The sequence below is a fragment of the Panicum virgatum genome, chromosome 5K (genome assembly GCF_016808335.1).
Source record: "Panicum virgatum strain AP13 chromosome 5K, P.virgatum_v5, whole genome shotgun sequence".
Taxonomy (NCBI): Eukaryota; Viridiplantae; Streptophyta; class Magnoliopsida; order Poales; family Poaceae; genus Panicum; species Panicum virgatum.
Window position 1 is genome coordinate 51,882,541 of NC_053140.1, and position 20,993 is coordinate 51,903,533.

The window sequence follows — 20,993 nt, forward strand, 5'->3', positions numbered from 1 at the left end:
CCCTACGGCCCATTAGACAGCCCAAGATCAACTTAAACAGCCCAGATGCTTCCGTTCCGTGAAAAAAAAATATCGCAGCCGCCGGCTACCTCGCCGCCGCCCACCGCGCTCCGCCGCCACCGGCTACCTCGCCGCCGCTCACCGCACCAGGCCGCCACCGGCTGTCTCGGATCGCTCGTCGCCGTTCAAATGCCGCACCTTCGCTTCTCCATCCATTGGCCGTCCCTGCCCTGCCATCCGCCGTTATGGAGTCGCCTCTGCCAGGGGGCCTGACCACGGCTGTAGGCAGCAGCGGAGGTTGGCCGCCAGTTGCAACATCGCCAAGGGGAGGTGGCCGGTGCTGCCAAGCTCTCACACCATCGTATGAGGAAGGACAACTACTGCATACAATCTTTTGGTGGAGGACAACAGAAGCAAGTTGAGAAGCCAGCAGCACAAGCTAGTTGAGAAGCAGTAGCAGACAAAATGTTGTGAAAATGTTGAGATTCCTGCAGAGATTTCTGCATGCTGTCAAATGCATTCATACATTCACATCACTGGAAGGTAAATACATAAATTACACAGAACTAAAGTTATCCATGCTTCTAGGATGCTTGCAAAATAGCAAAACAAAGGTGAACGCATATGCCCACTTGGAGCAAAACAGCAAACCAGAGTTACTACAATAAATCTCCAGTAAGAAGATCATCACTGATTGGTCCAGTCAAGAGTTGGGTGAAGCTTTTGAGGGCCATCTTCTCATTGGAATCCTTCTCCTTGTCCATCAAAGCCTGTTCACCATCAAAGTCATCAATAATTGGTCCCTGCAGAGCTAAATAATCAGAAACACTATCTCCTGCTATTTTTGCTTGTGCACCATCATTACTTGGGTCTTCCCCAATCTGCTGAATCATTAAAAAAAACAAATGGTTCAGACAAACATGAATAATACACTAGAATGGAATTGTTCTTCATATCGTACCATTGTTTTTTTTCCTTGTGATGTAGCTTTGCTTTTCCTCTTTTTCCCAGACTTGGGCTTCTTATCAAGCCAATTTCTTTGTCGCTTTGAACTTTTTGTTTGAACATCCTTTTTCTTTAGGCGAGCATTAATCAGCAATTCATTTGGTGAAGTAGCATTTGTGGGAACTGTGGTTGGATCCTCAAAAGTACCTGTATATGCATTGATTTTGTCTTCAATTTGCTTACCAAGGGTGTCAAGTGTGCTGTATACTAGCATGGTGCATTCAGGAAAGTTGGCTGCTCGATGTGCCAAATTGAGAAATTTGTGGGACATAAATCTGAAGCGAAGCATAGCATCCATCTTTGGATTTTCAATTATATTTCTTCCCTGGTTGTCTTGTACAGTTCCACTTCGTGCTTCTCGTGTCCACCGCTTTAACACGTATTGCGGTGGCACTGACTTGATATTCATCAAATCAAGAACTTTAAGAGCATGACCACACAATATTCCAATCCTATCAAATTGTTGGCAACTGCATGTAACTGTTTGTTTCAAAGGATCGCCGATAACTTTGTACTCCTCCTCATAGATACAATGTGCTATTAGATATTCATTATTACCATCAAATGCATTGGTGCAAGCTGCCAAGGATCTTTCATATTCACCTTGAAAGGCTTCAAATATAGGTGGTGTATACAGCTTGCTGGCTTGACTCAACATAGGTGGTGGTCTCTTCATGCAGATTTTAGGCAACTTTTTTCTTGAATTGAATTCTGAATCCAATTCATTATTCCTCTTTCCTTGCACCACCCTTTCAAAATGCTTGAAGAACCGGATGATATCAAAATCAGATTTGAAATGCATTTTCAAGTCATTGTTTAGACTTTCACTTAACTGTGTACTTCTCATTCCTAGTGTAAAAACATTCTTCATATAACATGCAGCCCATTTTTCTTTCAACTTGTATATACTGTCCAACCAAGTTTGACTACTCACCTTTTTTCTCATAATTTGAAATTTTTGTTCAAATTCTATCGGGTCATCATACTCAAACATGCATGCACTAAAATCTGATAAAATACTTGTATCTTCATTGTCCTCTCTTTTCTCCTCTTCATTTTTCTCTTTTCTCTTCCGTGTATTCTTCTCTTTTCTCTTCTTTTCGTTATTGTCTTCGTCCTTCTCTTCATGTAGATGTTTGATAGCATTTTGCATAATGTGAAAGGTGCATAGTCCATGCCATGCTTCTGAAAAAACTTCTGCAACCGCCTTTCCCATTGCAACATCTTGATCTGTATAGAATGTTTTAGGCTGCTGTCCATTATGAGCTTTTAGAAAAGTCTCAAATAGCCACTTGAAGGACTCGAATGTTTCATCATACATGAGAGCGGCACCAAAAACTACAGTCTCTCTAAAATGATTGAATCCGACAAAGACACCAAAAGGTTTGCTCTCCTTGTTTGTTCCAAAAGTAGTGTCAAAACTAACAACATCACCAAAATATGCATAGTCCATGACCATTTTAGCATCAGCCCAGAATATGTTTGCTATTTGTTCTTCACAATCCATTTGCAGTGCATATTGGAATGACGGGTTCTCAGCAATTTGGTCTTGAAAATACTTAAGCATGCTACCTGCTTGGCCATATGCCATCTCTCGTTGGCGCTTGGACCGTAAATAATTCTTGTGATCACGAAGGGTGTAGCTAAGATTGAGTGGTCCGCCAACTTGGCGACAAGCCAACTCATGTGCAGCTTTTGGTCCAATTCCAGCATCATCTGCTGTTTCAATTCCAAATGCTTGTAAATCTGAAATTTTTCTCTGTGACACCATTAAGTGTAAGGTTTCAGGGAGGTGTAGTTTGTGATTGTGTTCCAAAAACACATCAGATACTTTCAGAATTTCCTTTTTCCTATCAAGTTTAAGATTCATGTGAACTTGACAGTCTGTTCTAGTTTCAGCTCGAGGGCACTTTGTTAAAGGATCCCTTTTGTCTGCTACTCGATGACCCTCATTTGCACAAACAAATTTACATGATGTAATCTTGCCATCAGACTCCCTTTTGTTTGTGTACCTTTTTCTAACTTCAAAGCCTCTGTGCCCACCATAACGAAGCCAAAATGCTCAAGCCTCATCTGAACTTCCAAATTCCATGCCAACTTGAGGTATGAAATCAGGTAGTATAGCTCTGCAATAGAAAATTAACATAAGCGACAAACTTGTGCAATTGCAAAGAACAAACAAGGAGCAGCAGTACTTGGCAATAGGGCAACTAAAACCATCTAATATCACATAAAAAAGTGGGTTGTATTACTTACGCATTGGACTCATTGTCTGCTTTGTTGCCCTCTTCTTCCATCTCAACCAGGTGCTTCTTTCATGAGAGAAGGAACCACCTGATCAAGTTCAGAACAATCTGATGATCAACGCTTCACAACAATCTCAACCATTCAGCTGAAGATGTTAGGAGCAAGATCAGACTTACACGATTGAAGAGCAGCTTGTCGCCAGAGCTCGTCCCCTCCGGCGATGGTATTTTTCGCGCCCTTTGTCTGGTTCTCGCGCCCTTTTCCGTCGGCCTCGCGCCCTTTTCCGTCGGCCTCGCGCCGTTTCTGCGACCGTTTCGTGCGCCTTTTCTCTCTCTGCTCGCTCGTGTGCAGGCAACTAGGCTGTTTAAGTTGATCTTGGGCTGTCTAATGGGCCGTAGGGTCTTGTTTTTGTTCTGTTGATCTTGCGCACCATCCATCATGAATCTGACGCTACAGGGAGGTTGACGTCCCTCTGGTATACTCCCAACTATGTCAGAGGATCTGGTTCCCTGACAAAAAGGCTCCGTGCTTAGCTTTGGAGCGAAGATAACGTCTTCAATTGCGCCGCATGCATGTGACTATTCTTCCCAGAATATGAAATAGTATATTGTAATGCTCGTCAGTTCGTCCAATCAGAGATTGACGTCTATTTTGGCTCATCAGAGTATTTTGCACGGCACTTTTTTTTTTGGATTATTCACACAAGGGCTTCCAGCGTTCGGCACGTTTCAGTTTACATGAAGTGTGTGGGTAGCACTGATTACTCCCTTTCCTCATGAAGTATTCAGACTTTCAGAGTCGTATCATGCTTTCAGGCTTTTAGTTATGCCACCTCATGCTCCAGCTGATAATCAACAGATATAACTCTGAATTAGGTTGCACTACACCGAGGTGTCCACACATCACAAATCCACTAAATACCACCTGAATATCATCAATAATATGACTTCAGGAGACCAGCTGTCTGTACATACTTCTTGGTAACTCAATAAGGGAAGTCTCCCAGCGAGACTAACGACCAAGCCTTTTCCGTTCAGTATTACAGACTTAACGCACAAGAACAGTGATCAATTTTGCACATCCTGTTTCAAGAACGTGGCTAGTGCTGCTGGCAGGCAAACAAAAACAATGCCTCCATAAAACATATGAAAAGGGGATAGCCTCACGCAGTATACAACCTCTACTCTCACAAGCACCAGTAGACAACCACCTAATCAGCCAATCCACACCCTAATTATGTACTGTGTCGCTGTCAAAAACATGCATGATCCACTTCATCAGGTGCCTTGATCGCCTGGGCCAGTGAGAGCGACCTGCAGAGCCATTAGAAAGGCATAAACAATGCTGTTTTCTGAATATCATTCGCACAGTACCACAAAATCTTTAAAAAAGAACATACATTGCAATTTGAAGCAAATTTGCGAGCAATCATAATTGCAGCATTCCTATCCCTGTCTGTTTCAAAAGCTAGAGTATAGGTCAAGCCTTTCCTAGCTTGCCAAAAAACTGCCCTAGCTGCAGCATTACCACCACCACGGCTCCCACATAACTGTAAACGGAAAAAGAAAAATAGATTATCAGAAAATTATTCAAAAAATAACATTAAATTTTAAGGCTTGGACTACAACATAAAAAGTTATGTCAAAGAATGAACAGCAGTGGACACTCAAATGACACAGTCAATGAAGTAAGCGCACATAACACATGCAACAATAATGAGCGCATGAGACCAATATTCTTTTAAACATGTCTACAGCTACAACCACAGGATAGGCAATATGTTAGGCAAGTGCATCTAAGTTAAGCCCTAGAGAGCACTTTGGTTACACATATACTGTGATCAGACTTTACCTTCATCGTAGTAGAATACGACTCTCTTGCTTTTGTAGACCATCCTTTTCGGAGTTTTATTCTCAGCTTTCCAATGTGAAATACATGGACAGAATTTGACGAGTAATCCTTCCCGTTCATTTGGGTGACTACCACCTGTAAAGCAATGCAGGTGCAAATCTTAGTTCCAAAGGTAAAAAGCTCAAATATTGCTTTTCTACCCACAAATACTCATGCAAAAATACAGCCAAATTCAGTGTCACTTCAACCGATTCAAAAATGAAGGGCCTGATCACATGTGGGGGGACTTGATGAATTCATCTTTGGAGGCTCAGATCCCCTCACATCTGAGCAGGCCCTAAGTAAGTTCCTCATTGGTTTCAGTAACTCATAGAGGGTGGTTTTCCAAAAAGTACCAAAGAAACTGTATCATATAGGCAAGATGAAATCATACATTGAACTCAATATCCGTCCTTTTCATTAGTGAGTCCACATAACGTTCAAGTCCTGCAGCTGTTCAAAGCACAAGTAGTCAGCTATTTAAGAGAACTTCAGAAGCTTGTATTGAACTATTAGTGAGTTGCTGCTTTCGCATGATTGTTATAAAATATGATAAGACAAATCATACAATGCTTGCATTTATCTGATATATGATAACTGCCATTTCAAGTTCTAATTTAACAGTAGGAAGTAAGTTAAAGACACAAATGTAGTAGGAATGTACAAACAAGGAAAGTTAAAATAACGAGTGACAGAGATTACTGAATATCAGTATTTTCTGGAAGACATTTAGGATTGCCAATGAAATTTGCTTACAAAATAGATCGGGAAATGAACCAATCTGTTAAAAAAACATTGGGAGAGGACTAACCATTCTCTATAGGCCCATCTGTCTGAACTATAATTTTATCTGTATTCAAAACTATCTCTGCTTGCAATAATCGACCAACGTCAAACGGTTCCGGAGCATATGTAAATTTTGTTGCTCCTGCAGGAAGAGTTAAAAAAAATCTCACCATATATATATGAACAAAGTAGAATGGGATCAATTTACAAATTTTACGAATGACTGCATGAGATGCCAAAGAGAAAACCAACAGAATATTATGATCAAATGAGACTTTTCTATGAATGACTTAGGAAGAAGTCCTATTAATTTGTGTGCACTTTATTGATAGCATACCAGATATGAGCTCTCTGGTGCCTCCAGAAATTACACGGTACCACTGAATTGGACAGTTTGTTATGTTTGGACCACCATCAACTCGAGGGATAATACAAAGCTGTGATCCAAGGGTATCAGAACCTTCAAGCTCAAAGAGGTCGGAACTATCCTCCTCCAGCCTCTTGATCATGGCAAGCTATAAAATAGAAAGGGATGGATGATGGCTGAACATTACTAACATTAGAAGACCCTATGAACTCTGCATTATATAACTGACAGGAAATACCTCTTTCTTTAGCTGATTGCAAAGCTGAGTTTTCTCTGAGATGAGGGTCCGCAGTGCCTTAAGTTCAAACTCCATGTCCATGACCTGTGATTAATTTTACGGCCATTAGTAATAAGCACAAAGTTTAAAAATATTATGAGAAGATGGTCTGTTTTTTTACTAGCTACCTCAAACAAACTGCGGACAGTATAGCAAGTAGATTGAGACTTAGATACAAATATCAAAAGAAAAGCAGGATAACCAATGATGTGAACAAACCTTGCTTGGCTGGTGTAGCATTTTTATTCTCCTAGCCTCTCGGACCTCTTTCCTAAGTTCCTCTATCTCCTGATTATTAGGGGGTGCACAGATCAATATACAAAATAAACATGGGCTAATGGCAACTTGCAACAACTCAAAGAACAAACTATACAATAGTCACAAAGTCAAAGGAACATTCATAATTCATTGTGATGATGCAGTACCTCCTTCTCCCTGCTACTTGAAGCAGAATCATGCACCTGCAATGCTTTCTCAACCTTTTCTATTGCAGCTCTAGCCTTTTCAATTTCAGCAAGCGCAAGAGCCCTTTCCTCTTCAGCCACTTTACGTGCATCTTCAGTAGCCTAAAATAATTGTGAAAGTCTGGTAAATATTACGGTTCAACTAGGCTAGTCTGCAAAGTCTCCAGAAAAAAAGGAAGCCCCTAGGTTGCTAGGGGTGATTAACACAATCAAAAGAGCTCACAAGAAGTTTCCAAATAATGAGAAGCTGATACTTTGTCTATTTTTCCGGGAAAAAAAATACATTCCACTTGAAACATGCATATGAAACATTTTGCCATACCTATGTCTTAACATACTGACAAAAAGGAAGCAATGTTCTTTGATGCCTCACCTTTGATTTTTCATGTTTGATTTGCCATATTTTAAAAAGGCAGCAGAAACTACTTGGATACTAACACAAAATGTGACAGACCTGCTTAAGGAAGTTAGCCAACTTTTTTACTTCAGCCTTCTCATAAATTAACTCCCCTTCTCGTTGTGTCAGCTGGACAGCAAGTGCCTCCACCTGAAAGGATATAACTTCATAATCACTTTTTTTCCAACTAAAGACAGCATAGAGGGGGGGAAATGTTTACAATCTCAATATGGGCAGGGCACTGGAGCAGGCATAACCGCATAACAAAAGTACATTAGAAATGGAAAAGGAATGGGAAGTGCGCACATAGTCCTCATCTACTATTCAGAAAAGAAAAAAATAGATATATAACCACAGTTGTTCCTCATGTACAATTCAGAAAGAAAAGTAGAGAGATGTCAGAACAGAAATTATCAAAGAAAGTAAGGAAGGAAGAGACGGTACATGTCAAAAGGGTCTCAAGACCAAGTATTCATCTTGCAAAAAACTTACCATGAGACTGCTTGGCAGGTTGCTATTTTCATTAAGTTATTAAAAGTTTAAAACCAACAAACAGTAAAATCTAGCATCATTCTTCCTGGAATTATTACTAAATTGCGTGGGTGAAATGAAATGAGTGGCTACTTATTTGAATAGCTTCTACGATCATTGCCTTTATCTGGAAAAAAATAAAATAAAATAAAAAAGTCCACTTTGATCAAGAAATGAATCTATAAGAAGCTTATAACAGGAGACAGATATTGACAAGTCAACAAATTTCAAATTTGTAAGAGAAGAGGTTAACCAGCGATATAGCTTCCTCAGCATCGTCTCTATTTCGACCAGCCACGCGGCCTTTCAGTGTGTCTAAAACATCTCTGAGCTTCTTCAGAAGAACCTGCCTGTCTAATGAAGCTGCTTCTCTCCGCTTAGCCTGAAACATGAGGGCATGAGGCAATAAGTTTTAGAATGGAACTCCATTTTTCAATGGAAGTAACATAGCACTAGAACCTGAATATTCATAACAAACATCTGTATTATTGACTATCAAGTGAGACGTGGAACATAACTGCAGCCCATAGAGTTTTGCATTTAATGTCCCATGTGTTTATCCATTTCCTCCTAAACAATATGCCATGGCAGAAACTTCAACATTTTCAGGAAAGAAAGGCAAACTGGCAAGTACTTCAGAAGGTGGTCTAAAGTCTAAACTTATAAATAAAAATAGAGAAGAAGCAATGAATAATGAATTTGAGCTATGGAGGAAGCCACAGATACAATTAATATGGGACAGATAAATTTGAGCTATGGAACAAGCTACAAATACATTTAATGTGAGAATGAGCACCATCTTACTATGATTATTAGCAGATAACTTGAACATAATTCAAATCTTTATCATGTTGTTATTTCACTAGATATCAATATTATTCCATCATTTGCATTTGGTGTCCGTATCCAGTTGCACCTGCATCATTTTTTGACATCTGGCCCAATTTGGATATGGTCCAGTTGTGGCCCATGAGTGCTGCGTGCACATGTTTAGTACCACCTTGCTAGTTGAGCAAGGGTGAAGCCAACTTATAAGCCTTTGTCCTCCAGCCATAGCACCTTCGGGTTGACCCTTTTACACGAAGCGAGAACAAAAGCGTAAGTGAGGTGCTATGTGTAAGTGGGCTCGCCCCTCGGAAGGGCTGGGCTGTGCGGTGTTGGGGGGCGGGGTGTTACATTTGGTATTAGAGCCGACCCTCGCGGTTGCGCGTACGGGTCAGTGTGTATGACGCCGGCACTGGACGTGCCGGCGTGTGCCAAGGGGGAACGTCCCTGGACATTTGACATTTGCCCAATGTGGGTGAGTTGGACCGACGAGGACGTCGGGTTCTTTGAGGGGGGGTGTGTGACATCTGGCCCAATTTGGATATGGCACAGTTGTGGCCCCATGAGTACTGCGTGCACATGTTTAGTACCACCTTGCTAGTTGAGCAAGGGTGGAGCCAACCTATAAGCCTTTGTCCTCCAGCCATAGCACCTTCGGGTTGACCCTTTTACGCGAAGCGAGGACGAAAGCATAAGTGAGGTGCTATGTGTAAGCGGGCTCGCCCCTCGGAAGGGCTGGGCTGTGCGGTGTTGGGGGGCGGGGTGTTACATTTGGTATTAGAGCCGACCCTCGCGGTTGCGCGTACGGGTCAGTGTGTATGACGCCGGCACTGGACGTGCCGGCGTGTGCCAAGGGGGAACGTCCCTGGACATTTGACATTTGCCCAATGTGGGTGAGTTGGACCGACGAGGACGTCGGATTCTTTGAGGGGGGGTGTGTGACATCTGGCCCAATTTGGATATGGCACAGTTGTGGCCCATGAGTACTGCGTGCACATGTTTAGTACCACCTTGCTAGTTGAGCAAGGGTGGAGCCAACCTATAAGCCTTTGTCCTCCAGCCATAGCACCTTCGGGTTGACCCTTTGCGAGGACGAAAGCGTAAGTGAGGTGCTATGTGTAAGCGGGCTCGCCCCTCGGAAGGGCTGGGCTGTGCGGTGTTGGGGGGCGGGGTGTTACACATTTGCAGGAGAGGTTCTCGAGTAGAATTTCCATCTGACAGTTGGTGTCTAGGGCGAACAATATAGTTGCTAATGACAACATCTTTGATCTTTGTGTTAGGATTCCCTATAAGATACATTGACAAAAGTAAGTAGCGGCAAACTAAACAAAATACCTCTTCAGACAGCTTGGTAGCACCAGACAAACCCTTCTCAAACTTCTCTTTGAGATCGCGTACTGAAAGGCGCTTGTGCTGCTCTAGCAGCTGCGCTGTTTCCTTTGCAACAATCTCCTTGAGAGGCACAGCCTCATGTGCCTCCTCTGGATCAATGATTTGATTGTTTGGTCCAATCCTGTAGTCCGGGAAATGGCCCTTGGGGAAGTTAACATCAGAAGAGACCAGATCAAGTGCCTCCTTCTGCACGCCTTCTCCAGAGTCATGTATAACCCTTGTCATGTGTGGTATTCTGATCACAAATTGAACACAAACATATATCCTCAGTGCTTCAAAAACTTGCAAAGCATAGCACATCAGAGAGGTATTAGGTGTTGACAGATTTGTCATGTGTTCAATTCTACTTTATCTGTGGCTACATATAACAAGGCACAGTAAAGTTGGTGTAGATTTCACGCTTGAAGCAATTCCAGTTCGCTTTACTTATCTCAATAGTTCACATTCCAGATATACATCCAAACAGTTAGCTGAGGAGGTCGTTTCTATTCATCCTAGCACCTATCTCACAAAAACTTACTAAGTCAGACGTCCTAGGGACAGGAGTGAACTTTACAATTGGAAGCACTAAGGATACATTAAACTTTGGAAGATAAAGCCACGACCTTTAGACTATAAAATAGCTGCTATCGAGTACTACAAGGACAACTAAAATTGGTTAGAGAGCTGGACTCAATTGCGGTTTTTATTCTTGTTTTTTGGAAGATAAAAAACAGCACCGGCACGTTGGCTAGATCCATCCTTGATGCCGAACAACCTGATGAATTATCACGGCAAGGCACATAAATCCACAGCTAAACGAACTAAGAGTCTAAGACAAAGGGTAGGAAATTGGATTTGATTGCTCACAGCCATGGAAAGAACGGGGGGGGGGGGGGGGGGGGGGGGGCTCCCAGAACAGCACCAGATTTCAGAGCAAGCGAATCCACCCAATTGAAGCAAGCCAAGGCTACTCACCAGCAAAAGAACCGACCAGTCCAATCCGCGCCGGGTTGAATCTCCACACAAGTCCACCACAGAGCTCAGTGGAGTGGCGGCCGGCGGAGGATCCCACGGAGAGAACGGGGCGCCGGCGCCGTCGGGCGCTGGAGCTTCTAGGCTGTGCACCCCCGCCTCGAGCACGCAACTGCAGTTTCGGATGCGAGGAAACGAATTTCGCTTCCTCCAAAATTTCCCAGGGTTTTTAACCCCCGCGGCTTTTGAAAAAGCGTGGCTTTAATAATCGGGAGCTGTTGCTTTCGATCTCGCGGACGGATTCCTTTTGACGAGCGGGTTCGAATGCCTGATGCGCCACGGAGGAGACGGCGGCGACGGGGCGGCAGAGGAGCAAGCAAAACCAGGAAGCCAAGGGAAAGGGAAGGACAGGAGGGGAACGAAGCGAAGGCTACGGATGCTGCAGCTGTACTGGTGCTGCTGAGGCGAGCGATTAGCGACAGGGTTTCGTTTAGGATTTGTGCGTGCTGGACGGTCACTGAGACGTGGGCCCTCCTTTTAAAACGGCCTAGCGTTGGGTGATTGGCACGGCAGGTAAAGCCTGGCGTGCTGTCCAGAGCTGACCGGCCGGGGATTTTCTATAGGAGTGTCACGGGATTGGCAACATAAATATATCCGAATTCGAATCCCTCGTGCAGTTCGAGATGTGCTGCTGCCGCTGCCTGTATTTCCAACTGAAAAATCAGCGCCAGGATTAAAAGTTTGCTAGTACTAGCAGCACAGTATTTTTTGAAAAAGTCTAAATTATTTTCTAAACTATAGTCAAAGTTTGAATCATCTCTAAACTATTATTTGGTTCATTTTACCTCTCAAATTTTGCGCTTTGATTCAAATTACCTCATAATACAATTTGTCTTTTTTATTTCTCCACGCATTGGTGAAGTCTTAAACTGAAATTTTACAATAACACATTTTAAAAAAAGTATATCATATTTGTTATCATTATTTTGATAGTTTAGGATATTTAATAATAAATTGATCATTGGAGTTCAAAACTATATGAAAAATAATAATGAAAAATCTATAAAAAAAAATTTAATATGTATTGTGATGTCCACTACTACCCTACAAGATTTGAAATTCAACCTCAACTTGTGTACAGAGCAATAAAAGACAAATTATTTTATGAAATAAAATAGACTAAATTGCATAGTTTAGGAGGTAAATTGAATCAAATTATAGTTTAGAGGGTTATCCAAACTTTGTCTTTTGGTTAGGGGAGTAATTTAGATTTTTTTTTCTTTTTTTGACATAACAGCACAGTATACGGAACTGTATTTAAAAAGAAACGTATCAAGTGACTTTGTTTCGCTTGTGCTGCCGCCTGCATTTATGCACCATTGTGAAAAAACTTTACTTGGGAGTACGTACTTGAGTGCTATATATATATATATATATATATATATATATATATATATATATATATATATATACTGTAAGAGGTGACCACCTGAGCTGTACCACTAGTGGCTAGGTTGCGGCCGGAGAGAAGAGACCCATCAGCAGCAGCAGCGTCTTGTGCCCGGCCGACCGCGGCGAGGTAAACGGCAGCGCGGACCGGCCGGTGACAGCTACACAAAACGTCCAACCAACCCTTTCGGCCGCGCGCGCTTTGACCCGGATCGAACACGCAAGCGAGGGGGCTGGCAGCGACGCGTACGTGGGCGGCGGTCGGTGCGTCGCCGGTGGCCTCCGCGCCACACGTCTGGCCTACGGAATTTTCACCCGGTTAGCCGTCCAGCCGCCGCTGAAGGTTTTTTTTTCTAAATCAGCGCATGCTCCTCCATCCAATGGCGCCACCCGGAAATAATCAATCATGGAGCGAGAGGAGGAGGGCCGAGCTGCCCCGTAATTGCATCACCAAATGATAGGGACAGGAGTCTCTCTGCTCTCGACCTTTCCCTTGCTACAGTTGAGAAAGGGCGAAGAGGAGGCGAGCGCGATTCCGGAGGCACCGGAGATGGAGGCGGATCGGAAAATCGTCGCGCGGACGTAGTTAGATTAGGTAGCTACTTATCTAGACTTAGGTTTTGCTCGTCGATGCTTCTCGTCGATGGAGCTAGGGTTTGCCGGGGACTTCTAAATCCGCGGCGGTGTGTCTTTCCTGGCGGCGTTGGCATGGCGGAGATGGCGACGACGCAGTGGAATAAGCTTTTCCGGTCTCTTCTTCGCCCCGGTGACGCTCCCCTCTGGCGTCATCGGAGAGGTTGCGGAAATCGTCCTAGGAGTTGGCTGGTGGCGCATCGGCTTCAGGTGATGTTGCTGCTGCTTTTCTTTTGCAAGGAGGCGGAGTTATCTGTGGGTGTTGTGGTTGCGGCATGGCCGGATCTGGCTCTTTTTTCCCTGGTGGCGATGGTCGTCGGCTGTGAGCTCAGATTCGGGAGTTGGAGAAGTTGGGGCGACGCTCCGGTCGATGGGTGACCGCCGACAGCTTCATCCCGTTTTCCATGACGGGTGTCTACTTCGACTCCAACAAAGCCAGCGTGCGATGGGGCTTCTCCAACTCAAGGTGAGGTTCGGCTCCTTCTTCGGCGGCGACGGCCGGCGGCGAGGTGGTCGACCTTTGGTGGATCTTGAAGGATCTAGGGGCGTCAATGTTTTTCTCTTGTTTATTTGGGTCCTTCGTGTTGTTTGGCTTGAACAGGTGTCTCCGTATCCCGTGGGTACATGTCTGTATTCGTATATATTTGTGTACGCTTTTCCTTAATATGAAATACATATATGTATTGTAAAAAAATGATAGGGACAGTGTCGGGGAAGGAGAGCAAATGGATATGGCCCCGTGCTCCGGTTCGGGTCAGCTACGGCGGCAGGCGGGCCGGCAGCGGATGAGATGGGAACTTATTTTGGTCTGGTGTTCGGCACAACCAAGCGTAGCTCCAGAGGCCAGAGCCAATCTGACCAACGACGACGGACATGTACGAATGGGCTACTTTGTTCTCGTGCTCAGCATCGATCTGGAGTCTGCCCGGGTATGTTCTCCATGGGACGAAATTAATAAAGGTTGCCGATTGCCGGTATGTTCTCCATGGGACGAAATTAATCCATGGGACGAGTAGTCGTCTGTTACTATATTCATTTTATTCTGCTGGCAATCAATAATAGTATTTTTTTTATATCAAATCAGCACAAGTCAATAACCGGCCACAATCAGTCAAACAAAGTTGATCGGCAAAAGACGAACGCGTACTGAAATGATTGCGCCGCCCACTCGTCTCGGAAGTCGGAAGATAGCAGAGAGAGAGAAGGATTAGCACGAACTCAGACCACCGGTGGTTCCGCTCGCTGTCTCGCTTTGCGTTATTTCTTTTTCCCTTTTCTGGAACGTACCCGCTTCGGGAATCATTTCGCGTTTTCTCTCCCTCCTGGGTGCATCTTTCTTGCTTGTTTTTGTGCCTCCATGCATATTCTATCTCCGACTGAGCTCTCTGAACTCATCTTTCTTGTGCTAGTGCGCTCTCTCTCTCACGCGCACAGTTTGGTTGGTGGAAGCTGGTGACGATGCCACCTACTACAAAAGAAAAAAACGTAGCATCATCTTTATTAAGCGTTGCTGCAAGCCTGCAATTGCCAGTGCAGACTTAATGCGCGGTGCCCTGACGGAGTAAAACTTGCAAGTTGTTGGCTGCCGAAGCCTAACGTTGGTACCGGTCCAGGATTGCAGTGGTCCGGTCCAGAGTTCACTTTCTTTTCTTTTTTTGAAGGGTTCTACCAGGCCGACCAAGACTGCGCTTTTCGTGGTTTTTTTATTTTTATATTTTATATTTTCGTTTTTTACAAAAATATATTTTTGTTTTCGATATTTACAGAAATATACCTCGGCCGCCCCGCTGCCGGGCGGCCGGAATCTGGTCGCCCCGCTGCGGGGCGGCAGAGGCTTTTGTGTAAAAATTTTTATGAAAATATTTACGCGCAGGTCTCTGGAGACTGGTCGCCCGACAGCGGGGCGGCCGGCCCTGGCCCCCGGCTGCAGGGCGACCGGCTCTAAAATTACGAGGTCCCAGATTGCCAGCGCCGCGTTCACCTGGGGCACCGTCGCCGTCCTCCCCTTCTACACCCTCATGATGAGGTCGTCGCGCCCAACGCCAGCATCGTGAGTCTAACCAATCCTCCTTCCCGACTCGAGAGCACACGCCATGGCGATCTCCGAGCTCGCCCTCACCTCATCTCCCTGCTCTCGCGCGCATACCAAACGCACCGTGGAGAGCAGCGCCCCCTACGTTGCGCTCGGCCAAGGGAGTTGCACCTCATCTCCCTGTCTCCTTCCTGACAGTAAGTAAATTCAATTGCCGATAATTGGTGTGAGCCCATTTGTGAAAAGAATCGGTGCACTGAATTAATTTTATTGATATTCAAATCGCATAAAATCCACCAGCTAAACAATGGAATCCTACGTACAACCACCCAATTCCAATCATCAATGTGAGCGGCCAACTGCCCCCGCTAGTACCTTAGTCGCCACATGATACAGGATCCCAACCGGGCAGAAGAGCAGGCACAGCGAGACCGAGTGCCTGGTTTCGATGTTGTTCTTGAGGCCGTTGTGGTACACCTGCCTGCATTGCAAACACTAAACGCAGATGTTAACGAGTTCTCCAGAGTTCCACGATGGCATATGGTTCAGAGGCGTGCCTACTGACCTTGCCGCGAAGAGGTCGACGGCGAGGAGGTGGATCCAAGCAGAGGCGACAGTCATCTCGCTCGCGAACATCCTCACGATGCTCGGCAACTGCAGAATTCATAAGGCGAAAGCATCTCATTTCTCTGAGCAGCAGCTAACAGCAGCAGAACATTCAGAGAATCCGTGGTTAATTCTTCAGTGGTGCTGTTGCGGTAGTAGTACCTCAGGAAGCCAGTACTTGCTTGCGAACATGGCGCGCAGGGTGTCAGGCGTCCACGACAGGTAGAGCAGGTAGGCGTAGAGGAGGCCGAGCGCAACGTAGGGGGCGCTGCTCTCCACGGTGCGTTTGGTCTGCGCGCGAGAGCAGGGAGATGAGGTGAGGGCGAGCTCGGAGACCGCCATGGCGTGTGCTCTCGAGTCGGGAAGGAGGATTGGTTAGACTCACGATGCTGGCGTTGGGCGCGACGACCATGAGGGTGTAGAAGGGGAGGACGGCGACGGTGCCCAGGTGAAGGCGGCGCTGGCAATCTGAGGCCTCGTAATTTCAGAGCCGGTCGCGCTGCAGCCGGCCGCCCCGCTGCCGGGCGACCGGCTCCCAGGGATCTGCGCGCAAATATTTTCGTAAAAGTTTTTGCACAAAAACCCCTGCCGCCCCGCAGCGGGGCGATCAGATGCCGGGCGGGGTATATTCCTGTAAATTTCGAAAATGAAAATATATTTTTGTAAAAAACAAAAATAAAAAAACCGCTGCGCTTTTCACAATCGTCATGGATTTCTAGCCCACTCTAAGATGGGCCAAAGGCCCACTATAGGACAGGCCAGCCCAGCCCAAGGCCTGACAAATCTGAGATCCTCTATTTCTCCCCTGGTAAGTTCTTATCAATTGCTAATTCCGACTTTCCTCCCCAATCTGATATTATAGTCCCGGTGTATATGGAAATTTCCTTATGGTCTAATTCCGAGTAATAAATACCAGGACTTAGCGATATTTGATTGATCACAATTCGGTATATTCCATTTATTATAAAGGTTCCTAAGGAATTCATTATAGGAATGTTTCCAATAGAAATTGTTTGCTTTTGCACATCGAAACCAAAAATTAATCTCGCAGATACATATAATTCGGAAGAATTGGTGAGTGATTCATACACAACATCCCTTTCTTTTATCGAGGGTTCTAGCAATTGATATCCTTTCGCAAATAATTGAAATGCAATTTCGTGATCTGGATCTTTAATTGTTGGAAACTTCTCAAGTTCTTCTGCCAAGCCTTGATTAATGAATCTACAAAATCCCTCGAATTGGATCTGACTAAATCCGGGTACTGTGGACATTCCCTCATTTTCATTCCGGAGCATTTTAATCTTAAGTTTCCTATTTATCGAAGAAAAATTCCATTATCAGCTCACTCTTCATCAATCCCTACAGATCAATCTAGCAATCATGGAATCTATATTCTGTTTACTGAATCACATGAAATTCTAGGGAACTCCACATATGTATTTCATACATATGAATAGAGACGATTTCAACGAAAATTCGAATTTAGCAGGGGTAGAAATGGAATAAAAATGAATTGATAAAACAGTCCTAGAAAAAAATTCTGCCACTTAAACTTTATGATATTCTAAAAAGATTGGGTAGCAAAGATTTCTCATTTTATCTCCTTTCTATGAAAGGGATAAAGCCATAATAATTTATAAGCACTAGAAAGCTTGACTTTAGTTCGATTTAGAATAGCACGCTTAGTTTCATTTTCAAAAAGAATTTGAAGGCTCTTTTTTGTTTCGTAGTAGTAGAGAATTACTGGAAAATAAAGGATTTCATTGTAGAATCCTAAAATAAAGTATTTACTTTATTTTTTAAGTACTTGCTAATCTAGTTATCCATCTATCTACATATCCTTTCTTTTATCGTAATTGCACTTAGGTGGTCCAAGAAGGCCGAGCCCTAATCTATATCAGAGCAAATTCCCTCTTTTTTTATTCAAAATTTTTATGAAAAATGAAAGAACGATTCTCCATAGGGATATATACATAAGGGGTATCCATAGATAATAATGCTGTTTGGACCTGGAGTTTCCCTATATACAGATTAGGGAAACATTTATTCAATTTTCTTATACCATTAAAAATATTGGGGGGGGGGGCGAATACCGATTTAAGAGTCCCTTTTCTTTTAGAGCCAGACAGCCAGTGTCAAACCAGGGATTCCATTCCCACTGGACTTATTGCTCGGCTCTCATTCATCACAAGCATCTCGAAACAAAAGGAGAAGAAGATTCAGCAAGAGTGCTCGACGCCACGAGCAATTTCAGGAGCTTCAATCGCTCCGAAAACAAAGCTTCTATTATTATGCAGTGTTTATACAGTTCATAAAAAAAGTGTACAACGTGAGAAATCATCTGTGTTCCATTTACCCGGTTTATTCAAATTCACTCAAGCAGCGCCCACTGTTCGTTGAACAGTGTCTGCCACAAAGCGATCCTGATTTCTCCAAGCACATGGGCATGTGTGTGTAAATTCAAAATTTACCATATCTATGGTTCTCTTCTTCAGTTCACTCGTGTTCTGAGTTTTACGATCACCCTGTTCTGCTGTTATGCTCCAGCACCAGCCAACAGTGTTTTCCTCTCACACCACTCCAGCAGCAGCCTCCAGCCATCAGCCAGCCAGTAGTGTTTTTCTCTCACACCACTCCAGCAGCAGCCTCCAGCACCAGCACAGCGAACAGGGGCGACGTTGTCTCATACAACGTAGCGGTATGTGACGTATCGGCCGGCCGTCTCACTGGGTCTGATGATCTTCACTACCTGACCTCGTCTGAGGCCATAGTACCTTGCAATGGGATCCGTAATCTGTATTCTTGGAAGCTGTTTGGTCCATACCATTCAGAAATAGTGAGAGGTTATACACTCGAAAGTATTTGCATATTTACTAGCAACATACATACCGAAAATGCTGAGGATATAGCCTTTTGTGGTTAATCTGGCAAGCTAGCAACCATACTGAAGTACTGAACAATGCAAGAAACCATTGATCAGTTTTCAGTGGTTAATCCGGCATACTTCCAACAGGATAACCATGGACCAATTCTCTTGGTGCAAACTGCAGAGAATGAGGACATTCTCTGACAGCCTGACCCATCTATATTTGTGACTGATTTTACTGTTTCCTCCTTTTTTGGAAGAGCTAGTAGTAAGTACTCCAGTATGATGTGATGGACTCCTAAACACTGCTGAGGCATCATGTAACAGTGGGTTCAATGCATGCTTATGCCACAGGTGACCTATGTATGTTCGTCTAATTAGGAAATTTCTTTGTTTCACACTCAAATTAGGAAATTTGTACTATAACTATAAATGATTAAGGCACAAACTAGAAGTGTGGAAGTAAAATTATGAAAGATGGTTGATCAAAAGGGACTACTTAAAATGATTATAGATATATGATTGGATCCACTGGCCCCAAAAGCTAAACTTGCAAGTGTGAATAATTAGCAATACCTGAGTTTCCTTTAAGGTGTACCGCTCCAATAATGTCTTCTTCTCCTCATTTGTGAGCACCTGATGCTCAGGAACAAGAACATGCTCCTTGATATTTATAAGCAACTCGGCCTCCTGTTCATTGCTTCAGTTATCAGATAGAACACAGCAGAAGATCATTGCACAATAGCACGACCGACCAAGTGATGATGCTGGTCCATTGGTCAAAGTGCAGTAGCTTGCTGTTTGTGCAAGACTCACCTGGAAAACTTCCAAGTGGATCTTTGGCTCTAATTCTATGAGAAATGACTTGGCAAATGGAGTTAGATTCTGCTGAAGAACCAACACAGCTCTGGAGACGTTCTCATGTGTCATCATTTCAACGTACTTCTTGATGTGCTTCATCCCCACTTTATCATCGTTGGGGAAGAAAACATATATCTGATTGAACACAGAAAAAAGAAATCACGCACCCAGGAAGAGTACCAAGTTCGATTGTTAACTGTAAATGCTGAACTTTACTATTAATATGGATCGAATAGATGCTGACAAAATGGCACATACTGCTATCTGAACTCTCTTTTCAATGCTATCTGAACCTAGTATATCGAATTACCCAAGCATTGAAACGCTGACCACATTAAATTGCTGCGGTAGGTTCACACTTGAACTGTTCAACAAGCTAGCAGCAGTGGTTGACTGCAGATGCGGGCGTTCGAATTTCGGAATTATGGTGGGAACACGCAGAATCTAATTATCTAAACGCTAGTCTGGCATGGTTCGATTCGTGAGCTGAGATCAGGCAGACGATAAGCTCGATCGGTGCTGAGTGATGGGAGATGCCACTTGTGTCTCTCTGTTCTTCACGGGAAGCATTTAGCTAGCTTGCCGCAGCATCGACACCACCGATCGCGATTCGCCGATTCGGACCTCGATTTGACCGATCGTGCAAGAGCAGAGCTCCGGATTCAAGGAGAGACGAACCCATCCAGAGGAAGGGGCATCAGACGCAAAGGGAGCTGGATCGAGCGCCTAGCTACAAGCTTACGTACTGTCTGATCCGATCAAGAGCGGCAGGAAGCAGGGGAGGCAGTTAACCGGCGCTCTGGGGCGCGTTGGGATTGGATCGGGCGCCGACCTGAGCTGAGTAGCTGACTGACCTGGTCGGAGGGGTCGTTCTTCTTGTACTTGTTGATGAGGAGGTCCTCGCGGTGGAAGGACTCGCCGAACTTGCGGAGGAAGTCGCGGCGGCTGGTGGCGAGCTCGTGCTCGCCCACCAGGTACCCGCGGTCGCGCAGCATCTGCATCACCGTCCGCCGGATCCGGTAGAGCCGGCCCATGGTCGCCTCGTCGGTCACCAGCCCCGCCGACATCGCCGCCGCCTCGCTTCCTCTGCTCCGCGTTGTTCCTGGCTCGAGCGAGGCGAGCTGAGCTGAGCTAGCTGAGCGGAAGGTGACGTCGTCCTAGCTCCGCACCGCGGCACCGCACCAGTCGAGTGGGTATGGGGTCGGGTGCGGGTGGGCCCGCTTTCCGGATGCGCGCGAGGAAGCGAACGTGCCGGATCCACGCATGTGGGCGATGCGGGTGACGTGTGGGGGCCACGGCACGGCGGCGGCACGCGGGAGGCAGGCAGCTGTGGCCTGTAGGCCGCGCCATCGAACGGGACACACAGCTGTGCTAATTCTGAATTTTCTTCTTAATAAGCTGTGCCCAC

The 20,993-nt window shown here is 44.8% G+C and overlaps 3 protein-coding genes and 1 pseudogene across 6 annotated transcripts; all 4 read right to left on the reverse strand.

The window, feature by feature from the left end:
* Positions 1 to 477: 477 nt before the first annotated feature.
* On the reverse strand, positions 478 to 4,518 carry LOC120710220. The gene is made up of 6 exons (XM_039995872.1): positions 4,495 to 4,518; positions 3,429 to 3,636; positions 3,262 to 3,339; positions 3,018 to 3,131; positions 2,628 to 2,721; positions 478 to 770 (listed from the first exon to the last, which is right to left on the reverse strand). Exons 1-6 carry the CDS (start codon positions 4,516 to 4,518, stop codon positions 764 to 766), a joined length of 525 nt encoding a protein of 174 aa, XP_039851806.1. The 3' UTR covers positions 478 to 763.
* Positions 4,145 to 11,600, reverse strand: LOC120708396 (stomatal closure-related actin-binding protein 1). Of its 2 annotated transcripts, none has more exons than XM_039993626.1 (13): positions 11,139 to 11,600; positions 10,125 to 10,416; positions 8,218 to 8,346; positions 7,491 to 7,583; positions 6,998 to 7,138; positions 6,792 to 6,860; positions 6,534 to 6,617; positions 6,266 to 6,443; positions 5,954 to 6,070; positions 5,537 to 5,595; positions 5,104 to 5,238; positions 4,652 to 4,801; positions 4,145 to 4,565 (listed from the first exon to the last, which is right to left on the reverse strand). In XM_039993626.1, the coding sequence occupies exons 2-13, from the start codon at positions 10,404 to 10,406 to the stop codon at positions 4,530 to 4,532; spliced, it is 1,473 nt and encodes a 490-aa protein (XP_039849560.1). In that variant the 5' UTR covers positions 10,407 to 10,416; positions 11,139 to 11,600; the 3' UTR covers positions 4,145 to 4,529. The 2 variants fall into 2 exon arrangements, with proteins under 2 accessions (XP_039849560.1, XP_039849561.1); XM_039993627.1 differs by having other exon boundaries at positions 11,155 to 11,593.
* Positions 11,601 to 15,501: 3,901 nt separating this feature from the next.
* Positions 15,502 to 16,564, reverse strand: LOC120710221 (annotated as a pseudogene).
* Positions 16,565 to 18,106: 1,542 nt separating this feature from the next.
* On the reverse strand, positions 18,107 to 20,793 carry LOC120708397 (DNA-directed RNA polymerases II and IV subunit 5A-like). 3 transcript variants are annotated; one of them, XM_039993629.1, is made up of 5 exons: positions 20,440 to 20,793; positions 19,541 to 19,720; positions 19,301 to 19,414; positions 18,535 to 18,667; positions 18,107 to 18,378 (listed from the first exon to the last, which is right to left on the reverse strand). In XM_039993629.1, exons 1-4 carry the CDS (start codon positions 20,650 to 20,652, stop codon positions 18,542 to 18,544), a joined length of 633 nt encoding a protein of 210 aa, XP_039849563.1. In that variant the 5' UTR covers positions 20,653 to 20,793; the 3' UTR covers positions 18,107 to 18,378; positions 18,535 to 18,541. The 3 variants fall into 3 exon arrangements, with proteins under 3 accessions (XP_039849563.1, XP_039849565.1, XP_039849562.1); XM_039993631.1 differs by adding an exon at positions 18,748 to 18,810 and having other exon boundaries at positions 18,107 to 18,667; XM_039993628.1 differs by having other exon boundaries at positions 18,107 to 18,667.
* Between the last annotated feature and the right edge of the window lie 200 nt (positions 20,794 to 20,993).

Bases quoted from the DNA above. Each gene is read 5' to 3' on its own strand.
- LOC120710220 (XM_039995872.1), bottom strand. From the start codon at position 4,518: ATGCATGTTTTTGACAGCGACACA. The intron at 3,637-4,494 runs GTACATAATTAG...ACGGCCCATTAG, and splicing joins ATGTTTTTGACAGCGACACA to ACAGCCCAAGATCAACTTAA. The intron at 2,722-3,017 runs GTACACAAACAA...TTGAAACAGCAG, and splicing joins GGCTTTGAAGTTAGAAAAAG to ATGATGCTGGAATTGGACCA.
- LOC120708396 (XM_039993626.1), bottom strand. From the start codon at position 10,406: ATGACAAGGGTTATACATGACTCTGGAGAAGGCGTGCAGAAGGAGGCA. The intron at 4,802-5,103 runs GTAAAGTCTGAT...TTCCGTTTACAG, and splicing joins CGTATTCTACTACGATGAAG to TTATGTGGGAGCCGTGGTGG. The intron at 4,566-4,651 runs GTATGTTCTTTT...ATGGCTCTGCAG, and splicing joins AATTTGCTTCAAATTGCAAT to GTCGCTCTCACTGGCCCAGG.
- LOC120708397 (XM_039993629.1), bottom strand. From the start codon at position 20,652: ATGTCGGCGGGGCTGGTGACCGACGAGGCGACCATGGGCCGGCTCTAC. The intron at 19,721-20,439 runs GTCAGTCAGCTA...GTGTTCAATCAG, and splicing joins AGAACGACCCCTCCGACCAG to ATATATGTTTTCTTCCCCAA. The intron at 19,415-19,540 runs GTGAGTCTTGCA...AGCAATGAACAG, and splicing joins TCCACTTGGAAGTTTTCCAG to GAGGCCGAGTTGCTTATAAA.